Here is a 21,184-nt window from a genome sequence, read left to right as displayed (position 1 = left end):
AGTGTCATTGGTGGCATGAGCAAAGGCCTGGAAGAAGTTGGGACCAGATACTGAGCAAAGGGGAGCTTATGGAGCTGGATGAGCTGGAGTGGTAACACTGAGGCATGAGAAAGCACTGATTAAAAGGAGAGGTAAAGACTGGAATAGTGATGGGAGTGTGTGTGCACTGACAGCAGTGAGAAGAAGCTGAGGCTGTCGAGCCATGAGCAAGAGAAGGGAGACCAAAAGGCTGTATTTGGGATCTAGGCATGGTCCAGAGAGAAGTCTCTATGTAGAACAACCCTGCCCAGGAGGCACCTAATCCCACAGGATATAAATGCCTAGGTTGTCAAGGTTCTAGAGCTTTGACTAGGTTGTTTGTTTGTTAAATTCAAATTTGAAATATTTATATTTCTACCTTAGAATCATAGAATCATAGAATATCAGGGTTGGAAGGGACCCCAGAAGGTCATCTAGTCCAACCCCCTGCTCAAAGCAGGACCAAGTCCCAGTTAAATCATCCTAGCCAGGGCTTTGTCAAGCCTGACCTTAAAAACCTCTAAGGAAGGAGATTCTACCACCTCCCTAGGTAACGCATTCCAGTGTTTCACCACCCTCATAGTGAAAAAGTTTTTCCTAATATCCAATCTAAACCTCCCCCATTGCAACTTGAGACCATTACTCCTCGTTCTGTCATCTGCTACCATTGAGAACAGTCTAGAGCCATCCTCTTTGAAACCCCCTTTCAGGTAGTTGAAAGCAGCTATCAAATCCCCCCTCATTCTTCTCTTCTGCAGACTAAACAATCCCAGCTCCCTCAGCCTCTCCTCATAAGTCATGTGCTCTAGACCCCTAATCATTTTTGTTGCCCTTCGCTGTACTCTTTCCAATTTATCCACATCCTTCTTGTAGTGTGGGGCCCAAAACTGGACACAGTACTCCAGATGAGGCCTCACCAGTGTCGAATAGAGGGGAACGATCACGTCCCTCGATCTGCTCGCTATGCCCCTACTTATACATCCCAAAATGCCATTGGCCTTCTTGGCAACAAGGGCACACTGCTGACTCATATCCAGCTTCTCGTCCACTGTCACCCCTAGGTCCTTTTCCGCAGAACTGCTGCCGAGCCATTCGGTCCCTAGTCTGTAGCGGTGCATTGGATTCTTCCATCCTAAGTGCAGGACCCTGCACTTATCCTTATTGAACCTCATTAGATTTCTTTTGGCCCAATCCTTCAATTTGTCTAGGTCCTTCTGTATCCTATCCCTCCCCTCCAGCGTATCTACCACTCCTCCCAGTTTAGTATCATCCGCAAATTTGCTGAGAGTGCAATCCACACCATCCTCCAGATCATTTATGAAGATATTGAACAGATATTAAGATATTAAGATATTGATACCTTGGCCTGTTGTGACAGTGAATTTTCCGGCATCAAAGGTAGAAGTGTAACTTACACATTGTGTAGCAGAGAGGAAGTCTTGAGGCAGCAAAAACAAAACAGGTCAGATGTTTTCTTCCTATTTATAAGACATCTGTGAACAAAAACAAACCCAGAAGATATACACTTATGCAGTAGATAAATTTTAGAGCAACAATGCAGTACATTTTTGGCACTGGCGGTTGAAAGGGTCATAATGATAAACACATTTGTGGGTTTTCATGTTTCATTATTACGTCTGCATTTTCCTGACGCTAACTTGCTAAGTCACTCAGGATCTTCTTAGCTAAATTGATGATAAAGCTGTGAACAGCTGTGCCTTGAATGTATCTTGGATGCCAGGTGGAATGCAACATGTAATAAAGACAGAAATGCAAGACTTGATTGGTCTGAAACATGAAATGTTTCTATTTTTACATATATGTAATGTGTGTGTAAATGCAAACGGTTTACTATGAAAATAAGCTGGTTATGTCAAACTGTCCTTGGACATTGTGTATCCCTGCTTTTGCTTGAGGGATATTACCCTGGTATAACCTATTGGTTTTTAAAGCATGTTGAGATACCTTGAGTAGGAAAGATACTACTGCAAATGAAACTGATTCTGTTCTCATTAGGGTTTATTTTTTGTGTAAGAGAAACCAGAATAGCTTTTCTTCCCTTTAAAATAAAATAAGCTTTTTTCTCTCCTACTTCAATCACATATACACTCAAAGAATTTGGGTGAGAATGGTAAAGCAAGACGACAAATCAGGATGTATGTAATATATGAAACAATTGTCATCCAACTCTTCAAATAGGAAAAGGATTTGAGGGGTTACACTTGGAAAAAACATTGAGACCAGTGCACCTCAGCAGTAATAAGCAAACCAGATATGTATGGGCACAGTGGCAGAAAGAGAGCAGTATCACTGTCTTAATACCTGTGTAAGGAAATTGTAAATACACATTCTCCTTTGAGTGTCCTCTGCATATTCCCACTCATGAGATGCTCCAACTGGTGCAGCCTAAAAGGTAGAATTCTAGCTAGCAGTAGCTGTTGGAGCACTCGAGCTCCTCCCTCCCCCTTCCCCCCCCCGCAATGAAAGTGAAGAGTTCCAGGGTGAGGATATAAAAGAGGCATGGTGCTCCAGCTGCCTCGGTTCCTTCTAACTGGAACCAGGTGAACAGTTTGTGTGGAGCTCAGGAATCCTTCTGGGTGCGTGATTAGATTTAGATCTTAGTTGGTAAGTATTTAAATGTTGTTAATATTTTAGTGATTGGTAATATAGTTAGTTACTTGGATGGAACTAAAGAAGAAACCCTTTTCCAAAAGACGTTTCTTGTCCAGTGCATTCCATGCGTTGGATATGCATGCTACATGCTTGGCACGTTTAGGGGAAGGACCCTTGCCCTCCAAGTGTTCAATAAGCTCTACTTTTACAACAAGAGCAAAGACAGACAGAATAGGCTTCAAGCAATTCTGTTACAAGAACCACTGTTGTCAAAACCATCTGGAACCAGGAAAGGACATGGTTCCAGAAGAGCCCACATACCTGCACCGGCACTGGATGAGTCTGCTACCCCACCACTAATGCTGAAAAACCCAGAGTTAAAGATCAGAAAAAGAAACCCTTTGAAAGTGTCAGCCTTCTATGTTTAGCGCCAGTCCTTTTAATAAAGACTTGATTGGCGAGATGTGTATGAGGTTTCAGTCCTCAGTGGTATTGGCCTCTTTTAGAAGAGCCAATCCACAGGAGAAAGCCCTTCTAAACAATATATGTTTAAGGATCTGAGAAGTGATATCTACCTTCATGGAAAGGTGAGGAGATATTCTTTCTTAGACATGACATACTCAGATCCAGATGAGGTGATTCCAAAATTTAGGCTTGAGAAACTGGTGAAATGAGGGAGTACTGAGGCTCCAGAGGCTAGTAATAGTGTGGCACCACAGCACATAGTTGCACAGGTACACAGATTGGATCCATCCTCTGTTCGGCCAGAGATCAAGTCAGCTATATTGATGGAACAAGAAGAGCTTGTATGACAGCAGACTCAGATATGTTTTTCTCCAGCAAGGAGAGATCATGTAGAGGAATTCAGAATTTCTCCTCTCCTGCCACCACGTAAAACATCTTTGAATTCTCTGGGGAGGAATTTTTCTCCAATTTCCTTTGTATTTGTAAAGGGTATTACTGTCTCCAGTTCTGTCTGAACCAAGAATTACCTTCTGCAGAACCATTTTCCGATCCATATTCTTCCTCTGATCAGAGGTAGTATGAACAAAGATACCTTTATGCCTCCTATCGGTTTGGGAAAAGATTTTTTATATATAAATATATAAAAATAAATATATAAATATAATAAAAATATATATAAAATCAGATCCGAATATGGGTTTCTGGCCTGACTAGCAAATAACACCTTGGGTTTGATGACTACACTATTTATTTTTCCGGCACCTTACCTTCTTATTCCCTATGTATGGGAATAGGTTTTCTCTGATTCAGTTCAGTCAGGATGTACAATTACTTGATACAAAAGAACCTAGAAGTCCTGCTAAATTTCCTACAGCAGGGTGGGAATTTTTATCAGAAGAGGAAGAATTAATGGAGTTCAGGAAGTCAGATCCAGACTCTGGAGGAATGACATCCCCAGGATGTAGGGGACAAGTTAGCCTTGTCATCTTGAGAAGATGTGGTGCCATTCCATGAGTTAGTGGAGTCTATGGCAAATACATTGGATAGTCTCTCATTTTCAATTGAGGAATCACCCCATCCCATTTTTGATATACTGGGAGCAGCTACTAGACCAGTGGTCCCCAAAATTTTCAGTCACACACCCCCTTACCTCTGTCTGCGCCCATGCCCACCCCTACCCCCCTGGAACTGGAGCTGCTGCTGCTGGGGAGTGGGGGGATGCAGACGGGGTAAGGGGGCCAAGGCTGGGGCTGGAAACCAGAGCCACATCCAGGAGCCGAGGCTGGGTGAGGGGCCAGGCTTGGGTGTGGAGCCACAGCCAGGCCATGGTCAGGGGGCAGAGGCTGGGGATGGGGCTGGGCACAGTGCCACGGTCAGGGGCTGAGGCTGGGGGGCAGGGCCAGAGCAGAGTTGGGTGTGGAGTGGGGCTGGCCGGTGCGCCCTCTCAGCCCCCTGTGGGCGCTGGCCTAGGCCCCACCGGGCCCACCTTGAATGTTCCTCAGCACCTGTATAGGGGGACTCACCCCAGTTAGGGGACATCTGTACTAGACGAAAGTTACACTTTCCTTATTGGAAGGGCTGTGCCCACCAGCAAAGACAATCTGGAACAATCCTCCATCTTCCACCTTTATCAAAGAAGGCTGACAGGTTGTCCCAGTTACCTTAGGACAGTTTGGCCATGTTCCACACCTACCTGGCTCCCAATTCATTGGGTGTAGAAGTGGCTTTGCAGAGATCTAACAGTGCTCAACTACAATCCACTCCATCTGATGAAGGGAAAAGACTAGATGTCGTTGGCTGGAAAAGTTCTTCTACCACTTTAGCCATGCATATTTCAAATGATCAGTCTGTCATGGCAAGGTACCAGTACCCTCTGTGGGGGAAAATGTTGTTCATCAATACTTTACTTTACATGAGGAGTTTAAGAGATTAGCAAATGCTCTACTCACGGAAGGCTAGAATGTTGCTAAATACAAATGGAGAGCAGTATTTGACTCTTCAGATGCTTTGACTAGAGCAGTAGCTTCAGCTATCATTTTAAGAAGGCATGCATGGCTCAAATCAGTAGGCCTGCCTCATGAGATGAAAATGAGGATTGAAGACCTTCCTTTTGAAAGGTCCTATTTAGTGTACAGATAGATGAAACACTAGAAAAGATGAAAAATGTGATATCTACAGCTAGATCTGTGGGCTTCTTTACAATGAATAAGAGATCATCTCTAGCTTCTAATTTTAGATATCAAAGACAATATGTCTTCTATGTCGATTCCTCACTGATAACAGAGGAGGAATTATCCTCAGCTTCAGTCTCATGCCTCTCAACATCAACAGCAGAGGAAGAAGTCTTGTAAGTCAGGGGAAGAATCATCATCTGTGATTCCTACAGGGTCTCAGATGTAACATAAGGCTTTAGAGTTACAAACCAGCCCAGTTGGACATTGTTTACCCTCCGATTGGGAACCACTTGTGTGAATTTTACCACAAATGGGAATTAATAACATCAGCTAGGTGGATCCTGGAAGTTACTGCATGCAGGTATGCTATTCAGTTCAAGATGTTCCTTTGATGGCATCCCTGGGGGTGCAGCCTGGGACTGTGAGACCGCTGTGCCCCCTTATTTCTCCAGCCGGGGCTGTCTCTTACAATGCTCTGCTAGTGACAAGCAGCAGACCCCTCCAGGTGCTGGGATCACTCAGCACAACAGCATGTGGAGCCCCACACCTAGCTAGAGGGCACGAATGCTCCCAGAGCCACTCGTGAATCACACAGCGAAAGACAGCAGCTGAATCCCCCCAGCTCACAGCACTGTACCACAAGAATATACCGTCTTGCACTGCTCAAGACCTTTCTTGAGCAATGCAAGTTTATTAATTGGTTCACCGCTTCATCAATGGAAAGTGGATATACACAAGCCTTTTTAAACCTGAGCAGATTTGCCAAATGTTTCAGGAAAATTTACTGGTAAAGATAAACACTAAAGCAAGTTTATTGATTACAAAAGATATTTTTAAGTGATTGTAAGTGATAAGCAAAAAGTCAGAGTGGTTACCAAAAGAAAAGAAAATATAAACACACAGTCAAACCTTAACCATTATCACACTAGACAGTATTTAGATTAAGCAATGTTTTCACCCCCCCTGGATCTGACAGTCCTTAATATACAAGTTTGTCTCATAAACCTGGGCCAGTCTCCTCTGTTGGAGTCTTCAGTCTTCTGAGCATTCTTGTTGCTTGCAGCCTGAGTCGGGGTGGGAGGAAGGAGAAAAGGAAAAGCATGGGGCCACTGTGTTCTGTTTTATACTCTTAGGGCATGGCTACACTTGCAGATGTAGAGTGCTTTCTACCAGTCTTCGGAGAGTGCCATAGGGAACGCGCTGCAGTCTGTCCACACTGACAGCTTCAAGCGCACTGGCGTGGCCAAATTTGCGGCACCTGCAGCAGCATTGGGAGGGGTGCATTATGGGCATCTATCCCAGCATGCAAGTGACTGCAACGTGCTTTTCAAATGGGGATGGGGTGGAGTGGAGTGGAGCGTGACAGGGAGTGTTGTGAATGTGGGGCGGGGAGAGTGGGTTTTTGGGGGACTGAGAGCATGTCAGCATGCCGTCTTGTAAATTCAGACAGCAGCATACCCCCGCCTCTCTCTTTTTACACACACACACACAAAGCATTCCACAGTAATGGTTGCTTTGTCTTGGAGCAGATAAGCATGCCAGCTGTCAGAAACGGAGCTTTCAAAGGGCATATCCACATTCCTGCAGCAAGTTCAAAACAGTGAGAAGAGTGGCCGCTTGATTTAAGGGGATTATGGGACGTTTCTGGAGGCTGATCAGAGCGCAGTAATGCAACACCTTGTTCACACTGACGCCCAGGCTTTTCAGCCAAGGTGCAACCAGCGTTAATCTTCTCACCGAGGTGGAGTACCAGGAGCTCCCTAGACGTGGAGTCGGAGTGCTCTACGTGCCTTGCCAGTGTGGATGGGTAGTGAGCTAGGGCTCTAACTCGCAAGTGTAGCCAAGCCCTTAGTTTATATGCTTGGAGAATACAAGTCCAGGCATGTCTGATGGGCATTGCTGAATCACCAGGGAAGGTTGAGCAATTCCTCTAGTGTGGCCTTGCATACGTGAGTAATTGAATTGTAATTCCTTTGCAGCACAGTGGCTGTTGATGGTTGTTTGATGCCCACCCGGGCGTTGGTTATTTCCTTTGTTCTTGTCTGAGGGGATTGAATATCTGGGTGATTCCCCAACTCACAGCATATTTTAGTGACAACCATACAACACATTTCCATAACTTCATATGCATTAATGATATACATATTTAGATGGAACAGTGTGTTCCAACAGATCATAATCTTTCCCACGATACCTCACATGGCATGTTTTATATGAAATATCACAGTTATATATAGATGAGGAATATGGGGGCTACAGGGCGCTCCCCCGAGGTATGGAGCGTGTCAGTTCCCTACCCCTCCAACAACTGACTTCTGTCATCCTTGGTCAAGGATCACGCTCACCTTGATTTGGTAAGAGCAGAGGTCTAATCTCTAGTGGAGTTAGGTGCAGTAGAAGTGTTATTACCAGATCAGAGAGGAAGAGATTGTTTACTATGTTGTTTTCCTAATTTCAAAAAAGGCGGGGGGCCTTTGCCCTACTTTGGATTTAAGAAAATTAAACACCTATATAAAGAAATTTTGTTTCAACACGTTATCTCTACCTTCTATAATCCTTTCTGTTTCCCTTCAGGATTGGTTTGCAGCTATGGATTTAAAAGACATATATTTCCATACGACAGTAAGACTTTGTAATCAGAAATACCTGTATTTTATAGTGGGAGAGGCCCATTTTCAGAACAAGGTCCTCCTTTTTGGGTTGTCTACAGCACCCAGAAATTTTACAAAATGCATATATGTAGTAGAAGCATTCCTAAGAAGGCAGGGGATGTTTGTGAATCTGTACCTGGATGATTGGTTAATAAAAGTGTCATCCAAGGAAGACACCCAACTGCATGTAAAACAAATGTTTTCCTCTTTGCCAGTCTGGGATTATAAATAAATTGGGAAAAATCCATTTTAATCCCATCCTGAAGGAAACTCTTTATTGGGGGAATACTAGATTCAACTATGGCAAAAGCTTTCCTTCCAGAGGAGAAATTTATAAAAGTAAAAATGTCTATAAATCTCCTTTATCAATCCCCACAACAACCAATACTTTTTTTTTTTTGGTGGTGCTAGGTCTGTTGATGTCAACCATGCCAATGATGCCATATGCTCATCTTCAGATGAGGGAACTTCAGAACTGATTACCAGTAAATTACAGACTAGGGACATGTATTGCAAATTAGTAACTCCACCCCAGGTTTTAACACCACTAACATGGTGAGCAAATGTTCAAAGTGTAATGAAGCTATGCCTTTGTTTCCTTCCTCCATTGGTAATACTTGTCTCTGATGCACCCACACTGGGCTAGGGGGCACATTTGAACAACAGGCTGTTAATCAGAGCCTCATTGGTCACCAAATGAAAAGTATCTTCACATCAGTGGGTTAGATCTGAGAGCAACAAGATTGATTAGAAGTCATTTCTACCTCAGGTCAAACACAAGATAGTTCAGTGGTAACAGACAATATGATGGCATTATATTTTCTGAACAAGTAAGGAGGGGCGGGGGGGACTTATTCCCTACTGTTATGCATGGAGTCAAAGAAACTTTGGCACTGGTATATAGAGTATCATCATCCAGTAGCAATCCATGAAGCAGGGAAGCAAAACACGCTTGCATATTATCTAAGCAGGTCAACATGTCAGATGCACGAGTCGTCTTTGAAGAGCTAAATAGTAAAACATCCTTTCAGTTTTTGGGGGGATTCCCACAGTAGACCTCTTTGCATCCAGTAGCAACAGGAAGTGTCAGAAATTTTGCTCAAGCGCAGGTGGAGACAGGGAATCAATACTGGATGTCTTTCTAATACATTGGAGTCAGGGCTTAATGTATGCTTCCCCCTTATTTTCCCTCATGCAGAAAGTGATAAACAAGGTCAGATAGGCAAGGATAAGGTAACTTTAATAATGCTAGTGTGCCCCAGATTGCAATTGTATCTAGACTTAATTCACCGGTCAGGAGGGCTAATGGAGCCTCTGCCACTGGAGTTACAACACCACAGAATGGTTTATCACCCTGATCTTCAATCTCTTCATCTTAAAGAATGGGGAGTAGGACTCTGGGAATGTCAGAAAACAGTTATTTGTTACAAGTATGTACAAAATGTATTGTTGCGTTCCAGGAAATAGCCCACACAGAAGTTATAGTTGTAGATTTTTATTATGGATTTCCATGTATGATATATATCCATATACAGCACCAGTTAGTTATGTTTTACAATATTTATTATACCTTAAAAAAGCAGATCTTTCACTATCTTCAATAAAGGTTAATCTCTCAGCCATATTAGCATATCACGTACCTGTGGGGAGGAAATCAATTTTTACTAAGGATGTAGTTAAAATGTTCTTAAAGGGCCTAAATAATTTATACCCTCCAATAAGGCGCTCTATGCCATTTTGGGATTTAAACTTGGTGCTTTCACATTTGATGAGACCTCTCTTTGGGCGTTTAGGAAGCTATAATTTATTTTATTGGTCAAGACAGTGTTTTTAATACCCTTCGCCTCTGCAATGTTTATAAGGCTTATAATCAAACTACATGCACTATTCAATGATCTGCCCTTTATTGGTTTTCATACATGCCCAAAGTTTTTACCAAAAGTGGTGTCCGATTTGCTTATAAAGCAGTCTATAATTGTACTGTTTTTCCCCCCAAACCATATACATATGATGGAGAGGCTATGTAACATACTCTAGATGTTAGAATGGCTCTAGCCCTTTATTTAGATAGGACTAAACAATTTAGACAGCACCAAAATTTATTGCTTATGAAGGAGAGAATGAGGGAAAAGCTATTTCTATATAAATGATTTCAAGATAGGTTAGATTATGTGTTAAAGTATCTTATGAATTGAAAGGGTTGTCCCTTCCTCAGGGAGTTCGAACACTTTCTACTAGATCGAAGGCAGCCTCTATGGCTTTCTCTATATACTTTTCCTCTAATAAAAATATGTAGAGCTGTTCTGTTCACACTTCCACTAAATTCTACTGCTTAGATTTAGAATCTAGCTCTGATGCAAGATTTGGCAAAGCAGTCCTGCAGTCCCTATTTAATTAGGACTTTGTGGTCCCACCATCCTGGGACAGATACTGCTTTACTAATCTATCTCCTGACTGGGAATATACAGAGGACGCTTGAAAGAGAACGGAAGGTTACTTACCTGTAACTGAGGCTCTTAGAGACAGACTCTGCAAATTCATACTTCACGCCTACCTCTCCCTGCTACTTCAGACTCCTACTTACTAAAAGGGCTTGGGGTCGTAGGGGAAGGAACTGAAAATCCTCGCTCTGGGACGCTCAATGTTCACTGAAGGGACAGGCGAGTGAGGCATGTGAGCATTCCAATGGCTAGAATTCTACCATTTAGGCTGTACCAATCAGAGCATCCCATGAGTGTGAATATGCAAAGTCCATCTCAAAGAATCTCAGTACAGATAAGTAACCTTCATTTAATTCACAGTTAGTTTTGAGTATGTTGGGTATTCCCTTTCACTTTGGTGGAAATATTAAATGAGAGAAAATAATGAATGCAAAAAAGGCAGATAATGGCAGTACAGTGTAGCAGAAAGCTTCTCCTCCCTTAATCTAGCCAAATCCTGAAAAAAATGACTGAAGAAAAACAGCTCCACTTTAGGCCCCCAGCTGGTATTCTCATGGGCGTGTAATGAGTAGCTCAGGATGCAGACCTGTGACCTTGAGCATACAGATCAGTTAAAAACAGGAAACATGCCACCTCATCAGATCATTTAGCACAACACTAAGAGAATAGTTAATCCTGTATACCCTTCATGTGACCGATACACAATTATTTATCCTCTGCTTCAATCAAAAGTGTAGGGAATATGACAAGATTCTATTTATTCTGAAAACTTATACCCCGAACTCTAACATGAGGACACTTATTTGAAGCAAGTTTTTTTTGTTGTGTTTTTGGTTTTTTTGCTAATTGTTTGCACATACACATGCTGTAACCTGGATATAATAAAATCTTGTGTGTAATGAAGTACTTTTTGAGTTGGGGAGATGACTTCACTGTGGGCCAAATCCTGGCCCTCTCCTACATGAGAAAGGAACTCTTACTCCCAAATAGAACCTCTGTGCTTTCTGATTGACTTGTGGGTTAGGCGGGTGTGGTAGGGGGCAAGGAGGTGGTGCTTAGATGTTGTGTGCAGGCCCACTAAGCTGTTACCTGGAGGGGCAAGGAACTCGTGCAGATAGACCTAACGTGGTTCTGTGAGGATCCTTCCTCTCTGCTATGCAGTCCTTGATTGCTGCTACTTTGGGCCTTCGTGGCCTCTGAAAAGCTGCCTTCGGTGGGTGTGAAATGTACCATTTGTGACTCAGAGAATTCTGGCAGGTTGCGTCCTTCCCTCCATCCCACTCCCCACTGCTTAGTCTGGTGGAGGAGCTGTGGCAAAGTGAAGCCAATTAAAGGCAAATTCGTTTTGTTAACTCTAATTTTGGTGTATCCTAATATGAATCCTCTGCTTCAGGCAGGCCCCATAACTCCTGAAGAGTTCTGTCCAATTCAGTGGAATGGAGGCAGAGTTTCTTTCTCCTCTATCTATGTTGACATGTTTGCTGAACAGCTGTGCCTTTCTCAGATGAATACTTTCAAAGCTGAGGAGATGCAAATCTTTAGAATTGTTACAGTTTGGTACTGAGGAAACACACAAAGCCCTCCTTTCGAAGTCCTCATTGTGATGTTTGAATTCCACTAGAGGTTTGCTCTTGACTTGAAGGAAGACAAAAAAAAATCTTATACTAAACCAAACATATTATTAGGTAAGCAGTGGGAAGTTTTATCTAGAGCAATAAATCCCTACTAGGAGAAATCAAGATTATAGGAGGAGAGAGCTAATTCTGTTTTTATCATGCACTGGACAGAAGTAGCTTATGGAAAGTAGGAAGATGTGACTGTCATCCACTAGACCCATAAGAGAGTAATAAAATAGTGAACAAATATAAATAAAAATAAAAGCCATACAAATAAAGGAAATAGATAACTGAGTTACACAAAAACAGTCTTTAAGAAATCAACTCACAAATTAGAATTAGCCTGAGATATAAATTGCTCTACACTCTATTCAATTACATTTACACTTAGAAATTTATACTTATGAGAAGGAAAATGGGTATAGTTTGGATTATATACAAAATATATTAATACACAAAAATTATTGTGAAACAGAGTTTACATAACTGACACAACCACAAGAGCAAGGAAATGAAAATTTATGCTACCTAACAATACCTACGCTCTACTTCTCCGCTCTCAGGCCCACAACTTACCCATTCTTGCAGCCTTAACACTGTCCCTTCAACTTCTCGTATTTCGCATGCCTTTTTACCAAAGTACCCAACACTAATAGTTGTTCGTGTTTGGGACAGCAGTTTCTTGTGTTTGGCAAAGGAAGTGCTGAAAGTCTGGAACCCCTAGTGAGGGAAAAGATAAGATTATGGTGTGTGGTCTAAGGTGTGTTGTATTAATTTAAATGGAATAAATGAGCCCAAAGGAGTCAAAGGTGTTAACATTAACAACCTTTCCTGTTTTAAACAAGTCACAGGGTTCCACATACAGAGACCTCAGCTTGCTTAGGAGATGGCAAACACCATTACAAATCCTTTTAAGCTTTTATTAAAGATACAGAAAAAGAAAGGAAAACAATTAAAGCTTTTGAACTGTAAAGTATGAAGTAAAACTTTCATGTTAACAATATCCCTTTAGCTGTAGAAAACATTTAGAAGGAAAGAAACCCTGCTTGACTGGCTCATAGATGGTATTAAAGATGGCAATAAATGTACTTTTGAGGGTGGGGAGAGAAAAAGTTAGTTAGGATGGGCTGGAGCTGTTGCTGAAGTCTGTTCCCGTTTCCTAAAACAAGAAAATGCACACAAGAGGGGAGAGAAAAGAATAACAAAGACAGAAAATGTAGCTTCTGTATTTGTTGCTAACTGTTCCTTTCAACCTCACTTCTGGAAAAACATAGGCACAGTGCCTGAATTGCTTTTGTGTGCGCAGCAAAGTAGCACTGTTCAGTTTACTGATCAAAACAGTTGTACCTCCATATTAATCCACTTGGTGCTGGATAAATGAATCCATGGTCCAAAAATATTTATACTGTAGTTACATACTATAGCCCTGATCCTGCAATCGGATCTGTGCAGGCTTGCCCTTCTGGAGCTCAAAAGAAGTCGTCCAAACTCTGCATAGATCCAGTTGGAGAATTAGGGCCTGTATAATGTGTCAGCATATGTGCTGTTAATATTCTGATGTAAACTAAATTGCCTGAGAACTTTCTATGGGAAAGTTCCATGAAATGAAGGTGACTATGAATGGAAATGGCTGATGAAAGCGTGCCAAGGACATTACTTGTGAGGTAATTGTTACATGCAGAGTCTGGCTAGAGAATTTCTGCACTGGATTAGAAGGGTATCATAAGCGAAAGTGAACAAACAATTTCAAATGAAAATCCAAAGAAATTTTTGGGAGGTCACCTGTGGATTTACTGTATTCACATGCTCATTAGAGAAGCTAGTTTGCCACGGTGCTGCCTGTTTGACCAAAACAATTGAAGCCTAGAAAATACATGTACATAATTCCTGTACAAATACACTCTCAATAACGTAACTTCACCAGCTATGTGTTCCCCATAAATAATTAAAATATCTGCTATCTTACACTGTAGGTTTATGTAATGTAATGATTGGAGTCCTGAGAAGTGAGAGTCATTAACTCTGCACATCCAATAAAAATACTGTAATGAACTTGGTGGCTCATTATTTGGCACTATGTTAATCCCCAATTTAACATCCAACCAGTAGAGGGGTCAAAGAAAGGGATTCTCAGACTGGGAGGGTTGGGAGTCCTCAGAGGGTCACAAGATTATTACATGGGAGGTTGCGAGCTGTCAGCCTCCACCCCCAAACCCTGCTTTGCCTCCAGCATTTTAGAATAGTGTTAAATAAAAAAAAAAGTGTTTTTAATTTAGAAGGGGGGTTGCACTCATAGGTTTGCTGTGTGAAAGAGGTCACCAATACAAAAGTTTGATACACACTGGTCTAAGGACAGGAAGGGGAAGTGTAGAGCTGAGGTCAGAGGAGTTCACGAATGAGTCAAAGGCTGCACAGAATTAGTTAGGAGCAGAAAGCCAGAGGCAGGAATCTGGGGGAGCCTGGCTGTGGAGAGAGGGCAAGGCACCATGGGCAGCACATGACTCCTCCGTTTGGGGAGATGGATGGCACCCGGACCATGGCCCCGCCCCCACTGAGCCTCCTCCCCTGAAGCCCTGCCCATGCTCCACCCCCGTCCCTGCTGTTCGCACCTCTTCGCCCCCTCCCCTGCCCACCAGCTGGCAGGCTGCTCACCACTCGTGTGTGCCTCTTCACCGCCTCCCATGAGGCCCCCATGTAGGAGGAGTTGGGACAGGAAGAGGAGAAGAGTGGGAACGGGGCGTGGCAGCGAAGCGCAGGCAGGTCCTCAGCCGGGACACCCTCTCTTTCAGTGGTGGTATGCTGGCTGTTTGGGGAGGCGTAGCCTCCCCTGGCCTCTTATATCCACCACCTATGCAAGGCACTTTAGGCATTGGGGCTAAAAAGGTGGGAGCTGGCACGGGAAGCAGCTTGTTGGTGACAAGAGGGCTAGTGGTAGCTGTAACTCATAGCTACTTGGGAGCAGCTAGAAAACAAGGGAACACTGTGTGGAAAGGTCTGAACACAACTGAGAAAAGGGCTGAAACTTCAAAACATGAATTATAAATTACTTAAATGCTCATTCAAGTTTTCTTGTAAGAAATCAAGCTAGAGTGTGCTAACAAGATAAGTGACTTTGAGTTTATTAGTTTGTTTATTCCCTGCTTTGGAAATATTATCTATAGATACTTGGGCTTCAGTTTGTATGCAATAGGAATATCACTGACCCTTTGCCAAGCATGGTAGATTTAGAGGCCCTGCAGGTAGGTTTCCCATTGGAAGATAAATCAGTGATAGGGCATTTTTCTAAGTGTTTTTTTTTTATTTACAAACTGTACACAAGTCCTGATTCCTTGAATGAACTGCACACAGGCAACTCCCTTTTGCAGAAACTTGAGGTACAACACCACTGCCCTTTCACCAAGAGGCAGCTGTCTTGCATCTGTTTCTCTCAACTTAAAACACTTTATTCACTGTGCCTCCATCAGTCAGTCCTTGGGAAACCATCTAGCCTAAAGCTGCTCTCCGAGAATCACATGGTCTTCTGGGACTGACCATCAATCCTCCTTTTGTACAACTGCTCTGTAAACCCACACACAAAAAACTCCTCAAAAAAGGCTTTACTGTCCATCAGAGAGTACTTGACACAACTCCCTTTATGACCGTCTGGATGAGGTGAAAGTTTTAGCCATAAACCCAGATTTTCAAAGGTGTTTTGGCATTGCTGTACTCAGTGTTTCAATGCCTAACAGGATTTAAGTATGTGCAGCAATCCCTAAAACCTTTAAAAATCTGGACCTTAGTGCTCATATGTCAATTCATAACACACATGGAATTAGAGCCTGTTATTTTAGTTAGGTCATATACGCTTTAGTGGGAGTTAAAATGTAAGGGTAGCGCTAGCGTGTATTTTCCTTGATCTAAATTTAGAAGTAGTGTGTACCTGTACATGCGAATAATGATTCTTGTCCTCAAGTGGATAGCACTCTATTAGTAGAATGATAGGTCTCTGCAAACTTTAAGCCTCCAAACTTCTTGTGAGTAAGGTAGTTGTATCTTAACCAATTTGTAGGTTGTAAAATGACAGAGTCTATGTGTAAAGTTCAGAGTCACACAGCCAGCTAATGCAGAATTGGAATTAAAATACAGGGGTCATAACTTGGTGTCCCCTGCTTCAACAGTGCTTTCTGGCAAAATAAATAAATAAATAAATAAAGTAAAATGCATGTATTATATCCATGTCTACTAGTCTAGTTGTGAGTCCAAACCTACTACAATGCCTGGAACTTTCCATTGCGATTATTGGGGAGTTCTGCCTTTAACATTAAAATGGCAGGACAATGCCAGTTGGTTTTCAAGGTTCTGACAGATTTTTATTGTAGCATCGTGGTATTTTACTGTAAACCCAGTCATAAACAGATTGATGCTGTACAGTACTTCAACTTGTTAAATGAGTATGCTGTAAGGAATTTCAAAGTCTTTCATGATGCAAAGTAGAAAAAGTTTCTTGCCATAAAGAAAAGTAATGCATTATCTTGCTAGTCTTTCATAGCCGTATAGCTCTGATTGTGGGGAATAGTCAGATCGCTGGTTTGAAAAAACTGTTTACATTGAAGTCCTATTGAAATAAATCTGTGTGTAAAAATAATACATTTAAACAATGCTTCTTGATTTATTCCGTTTCCAGGAAAAGTAGCTATACAGAAGGAAGATCTGCAGAAATACCATAACAGAGACACCTGGTTTCAGCTACAGCATGTTGATGCTGATTCAGAAGTACAGGTGAGATTTCTTCCTTGTCAAGGTATTTTATAATGCCACCATTGCAACTTCTAGAGCCATCTAATTACAGAAAATAAGCTGGCATAGATATGGAAGTGTCATTAATGACTTCAGTTGAGGTTACATTAATATTTGTAATTAAAGCATGTGTGTGTGGATTTTTTTTTTTGAACTGGTGATATAAGGTGAAATTTTGGTCCATTTAAGTCAATTTCACCCATATAGTTTTGTATTGATTTAATTGATTTCAACCTAGACTTTTGTAATTTACCATATGATTAAAGCTACATAAACTATAGAGATAGTGTAAAATAGGATGGCTAGCTACAAAATACTAAAGATCCTGAAGGCCTTGCAGATAACTGTTCAGTCTTAAAGGGACATTGTCAACTTGAAAATCAGGGTTACAAGTGCCACCTAAAATTATTATTATTATTACACAAAAAAACTGTGTGAAAAGAACATAATTAAGCTTGCAAATTCAAACTCTCAAAAGTTAGGAAGTACCAGAATTAAGGTTGCCTGTGCTGGGTCTTAGAAAGGTGGCAACCTTAATAATAGATGATGCTGTCAGCCTGGCCTTTAATAAATGGAAAGTTATCAAGAAAAAAATTGTCTATTTTCAGCTTACTTTGTGCATTTGACAGCTTTCCACATGTTGTCAGTTACACTGATTTCCTATTTAGGCATACTCTCTATTGCCTGGGAAAACTCTTAAGGTCAACAAGGAGCAGAAAATACATTATAAAACGTATTGAGAAGTTTGTGTGGGGAGGGGGGAAGCATGCTATTTAGAGAGTGCTCTATCAGAAGCTGGAATCTTATAAAATTTTAAAAAAGAAACAAAAATCAAGTTCGCAAAAAAGAAAAGGAGTACTTGTGGCACCTTAGAGACTAACAAATTTATTTGAGCATAAGCTTTCGTGAGCTACAACTCACTTAAAGCTTATGCTCAAATAAATTTGTTAGTCTCTAAGGTGCCACAAGTACTCCTTTTCTTTTTTGCGAATACAGACTAACACGGCTGCTACTCAAAAATCAAGTTATCCCTCTAACTTCTTTGATATCCAGGCAGCTGTAGATTTCAGGGACACCTTTCTAATGGCTCCTTTTTGTGTCTTCTAGACCTCTTTTGAACCAGATTCCATTTTTAAAATAACAAATATTGTCCTTAAATAAGAATTTAATATTGTAGGTCACCTTTGAACAATGAATATGAGCGTAGAAGCCCACAGACACTGCGGTCTGAGTACACGGCAGTGTTTTCCTATGCATGGAATGGGGAAATGCTACTCAGACACCACAGTGTGGTATAGCTTTTGGCATATATTGGCTTTTTGATCTGCATGTGCGTGTGTGTGTGCACACTGTGTACAGGAAAATGAATGTCTATACTGTGTATACTCTGTAGCTGTGTTTTAGGTGTATGTACTTTGCAGTGAAGCATACTTATACTATACTTTAAAATATATGTAGTTTTGCTTATTCCAAAAAAATAAAGTTGGGTAACCTACAGTTATGAGCATGATGTGAAGACATTGTTGTAATTGCTGTTCCAGTTCAGTCTGTAACATTCTCTGGTAAAATATTGATCCTTTGTGTGTCTACATCACAGAAAGGCTTTTAAGGGCATTGAAATCTTTTGTTTACTCTTGCTTCTTTCTTCTTCTTCTCACCTAGAAGGCTCTTGTTGCAGTAGTTTTAAAACAATAGATTGTATTAGTGTTTATTTCCAGCAGGATATGAAAACTTTCCCTCATCATTTATTAGCTGAAGTGAGCCAATATTTGCATAATACTCAGACATGTTGATTTTGCTCTAATATTGACAGCAGTTTGCCTTTGGGAGCTATATTAGACCAAGGAGACTCTCTAGGAGAACACTGATAATTTGTTACTGAAGTTGTAAGCTAATAAAGCAAAGAGTTGTGAAATATTCTAGTTTGAGGATAGTGAGAGCATAATATTAGCTGGAAAGAATGTACTGTTTGTGATTTTTTTTGTACTGCTTATCACTTCCTCTGTTTGTATCTTATAAAAAAAAAGTGTTAAAAGCTGTTTCTGGCTTCTGTGATAAGCAGTTATTACAAGTAGCAGAAATATGATGATCATTTGGACAATTTTACCCTGTTGCTTAAACGTCTCATGTAAGGTTTGTTAGAATATATTACAAGAGATTTTTATGTTCCCCACTATAATGGTGAGCAGATTTGGAAATACTCTGTGAGGACAGCAATGTAAGGAGAAGGTAGTCCAACAAAAGGAGTAAAATAAAGGCTGATTTGTACTTGTGGTAGGTGTCTCAGCTGTATCTCTTTTTGGAAAATTAATTTTATACATTTATTAGGGGAGAAGATGAAGTACGGAATATGTTTAACAAAACTGGTGAAAAATATGTGTAAAATGTTTAATCAATTCATTTCCCTTTGTTTCTCTCTCCCCTCAAAACTGTTGTAGAAAGTGGCGGACAATTATTCACACTGAAGCATGCAAAAAAGCCCTGTAGTGTGCAAACAAGAAGTCCCTTTAGTTTGTGAATTAGCACTTAAATATTCTGGCGATGGTCCCCAGATCCATAACATCTAGTGGATTAAGCACAGGGCTGGGTGTCAAGAACTCCTGAGTCCTAGTCCCACCTCTGTCAGTCAATGGCCTTAACATGTCTTTCCAGTTTTATATAGCAAAGTTAGTGGATGCTTCTTAAGAGTTTGGTCTACATGACTTTCCTAGGGAACCCTGTTGCCTAATAGATTAGGGTTAAAACTTGTGGAAATAATTACCTGATAACTTCATGGTGGAGTTGGACCCTAACTTCTGTTTCTAAAGTGGTTCTCTGTAAGTTCAGAGTACTAAAGCGAACCAATGGAAATAAACTCCAGAGTTGTCTTTGTCCCTAGCAATGGACATCTAATCATGCTAGTACTGCATCTTCTAACCCAGATGATTATGAGGACCTGTTGAGTGACCTGGCGGGGTGAGCAGAATTGCACTGAGATAATTTAGCTCACTTCTCTCAGAGCCATGATGGTGGGCAGTTGCTCTTCCTTGAGAGAGCTCAATTACGGAGTCCTTCAGGACCCGATCTTCTCTTTTCCTATTAAACATCTATTCCTAATCCTTACCTTTAAGGGGAATATGTGGGACATTATGAACTCCAGTGTGGGAAATAGCTAGCTTCACATCTAGTGTAGACAATGCGATAATCCCCATATCTCCGTGCCTGAGAGGAGCAACAGGATGAAGAAAAGTTATGTGAACATAGGCAAGACTGTATTAATGTTAGTAAGAAGGAAACATTCTGAAGAATTTTCCAAAGCTATACCAATGCCCTCAATTGAGGGTTGCTGAATTCCATTTGTCATGGTGACACACGGTTGTGGGGTTCTGCTGGGTTCTTTGTTGTGCCTGAATAGCCAAATAATGACTGTGGCAGGGAGGCCGTGCTGCTTCCTGTTGAATCTGTACTTTGCATTCATTGTCTCCAGAGGCTTTTGCAATTTGCTGAGCTTGGGACTGAAGGTTATGTCCACCAAGAAGCAATAGCTGATGCAAAATACAGCAGTCCATCTAATAAACAACCACTGTCCGATTAGCATATCACTGCTGCTCTGCTTCATGCACTGGTTCTGTCTTCTGGATAAAAAAGCTGGGCCATCATTCTTTGAAAAACTGTTTCTCTGCAACCTGTTACAATAGCTGGGGATTGTGGAGCTGGCAATGCATCGGGTGTAGCATGCATGAGCCAGACATTTAGCATGTCTTTCACAGTGGAATTTCTTCCTTCCAAAAATCACAGAGGGCGCAACCAGAATTTTCCTAAGGAGGGGCCCAGGTTACCTACCAGGTATCAGAGGTCTCTACAAAAGGTGTATGGGGTTAAAAGTCTATATTAGTACATGTTACACAGAATATTAAAGTACAAAATTTAGGTGTCGGGGTGTAAATGCAAGGATGTCGATCACATTCTCTACTGGGAGAGGTTGACTGCGATGCACTGCTAGTAGTGCTAATCCAGTGAGCCAGTTTTCTTCCACTGTTTCTGAAATAGCTCCGATTACCTCAGCTGTGTTTTAACATTAAACAGAAGCACATCCCAAATCAGAGCTGGCATTGTGCTATTCTGTATTATTTTTTGTCCGTGTCTTCACAATATTGCACATGTGACAGCCTGTCCAATAACCGTCTCTCAAGGAAGCTGCTATTCTGTGTAAAACAATGTTTTTGAAATTTGCATGTGCAAATAATTTCTGCTTCAGATGACGGTCCCTATGTGGATTCCAAATGTGGGTACGCATGTGCGCCATGCACCAGAGCCAGAACTGTTCATAGTAATGTCTGTTGACCCACATGTGCATTATGCATCAACCGTGTGATGTGTCCAAGGCTTTAAGATGCTGTGTGGGTCAACACCACTCCAGTTCCTTCTTACCACCGTGTGGCCAGAGGTGG

At 41.5% G+C, this 21,184-nt stretch overlaps 1 protein-coding gene and 1 long non-coding RNA gene across 3 annotated transcripts in view; one reads left to right on the top strand and one right to left on the bottom strand.

The window, feature by feature from the left end:
- RASA3 (RAS p21 protein activator 3) overlaps positions 1–21,184 on the top strand; it is a 265,746-nt gene that overhangs the window by 151,293 nt on the left and 93,269 nt on the right. For both annotated transcript variants that reach the window (XM_038388188.2, XM_038388179.2), the window contains exon 4: positions 16,642–16,736. In XM_038388188.2, the coding sequence (XP_038244116.1) occupies positions 16,642–16,736 (95 nt within the window). The remainder of the gene's footprint in view (positions 1–16,641; positions 16,737–21,184) is intronic.
- On the bottom strand, positions 368–1,507 carry LOC122458793. Its single transcript, XR_006279079.1, has 2 exons — positions 1,379–1,507; positions 368–397 (listed from the first exon to the last, which is right to left on the bottom strand). It is a non-coding gene; the product is annotated as an uncharacterized LOC122458793 (long non-coding RNA).

Source organism: Dermochelys coriacea, chromosome 1 (assembly GCF_009764565.3).
Source record: "Dermochelys coriacea isolate rDerCor1 chromosome 1, rDerCor1.pri.v4, whole genome shotgun sequence".
NCBI classification, from domain to species: domain Eukaryota; kingdom Metazoa; phylum Chordata; order Testudines; family Dermochelyidae; genus Dermochelys; species Dermochelys coriacea.
Note: the sequence above shows the minus strand (reverse complement) of the source record. Positions and strands in the feature narration are given on the sequence as shown.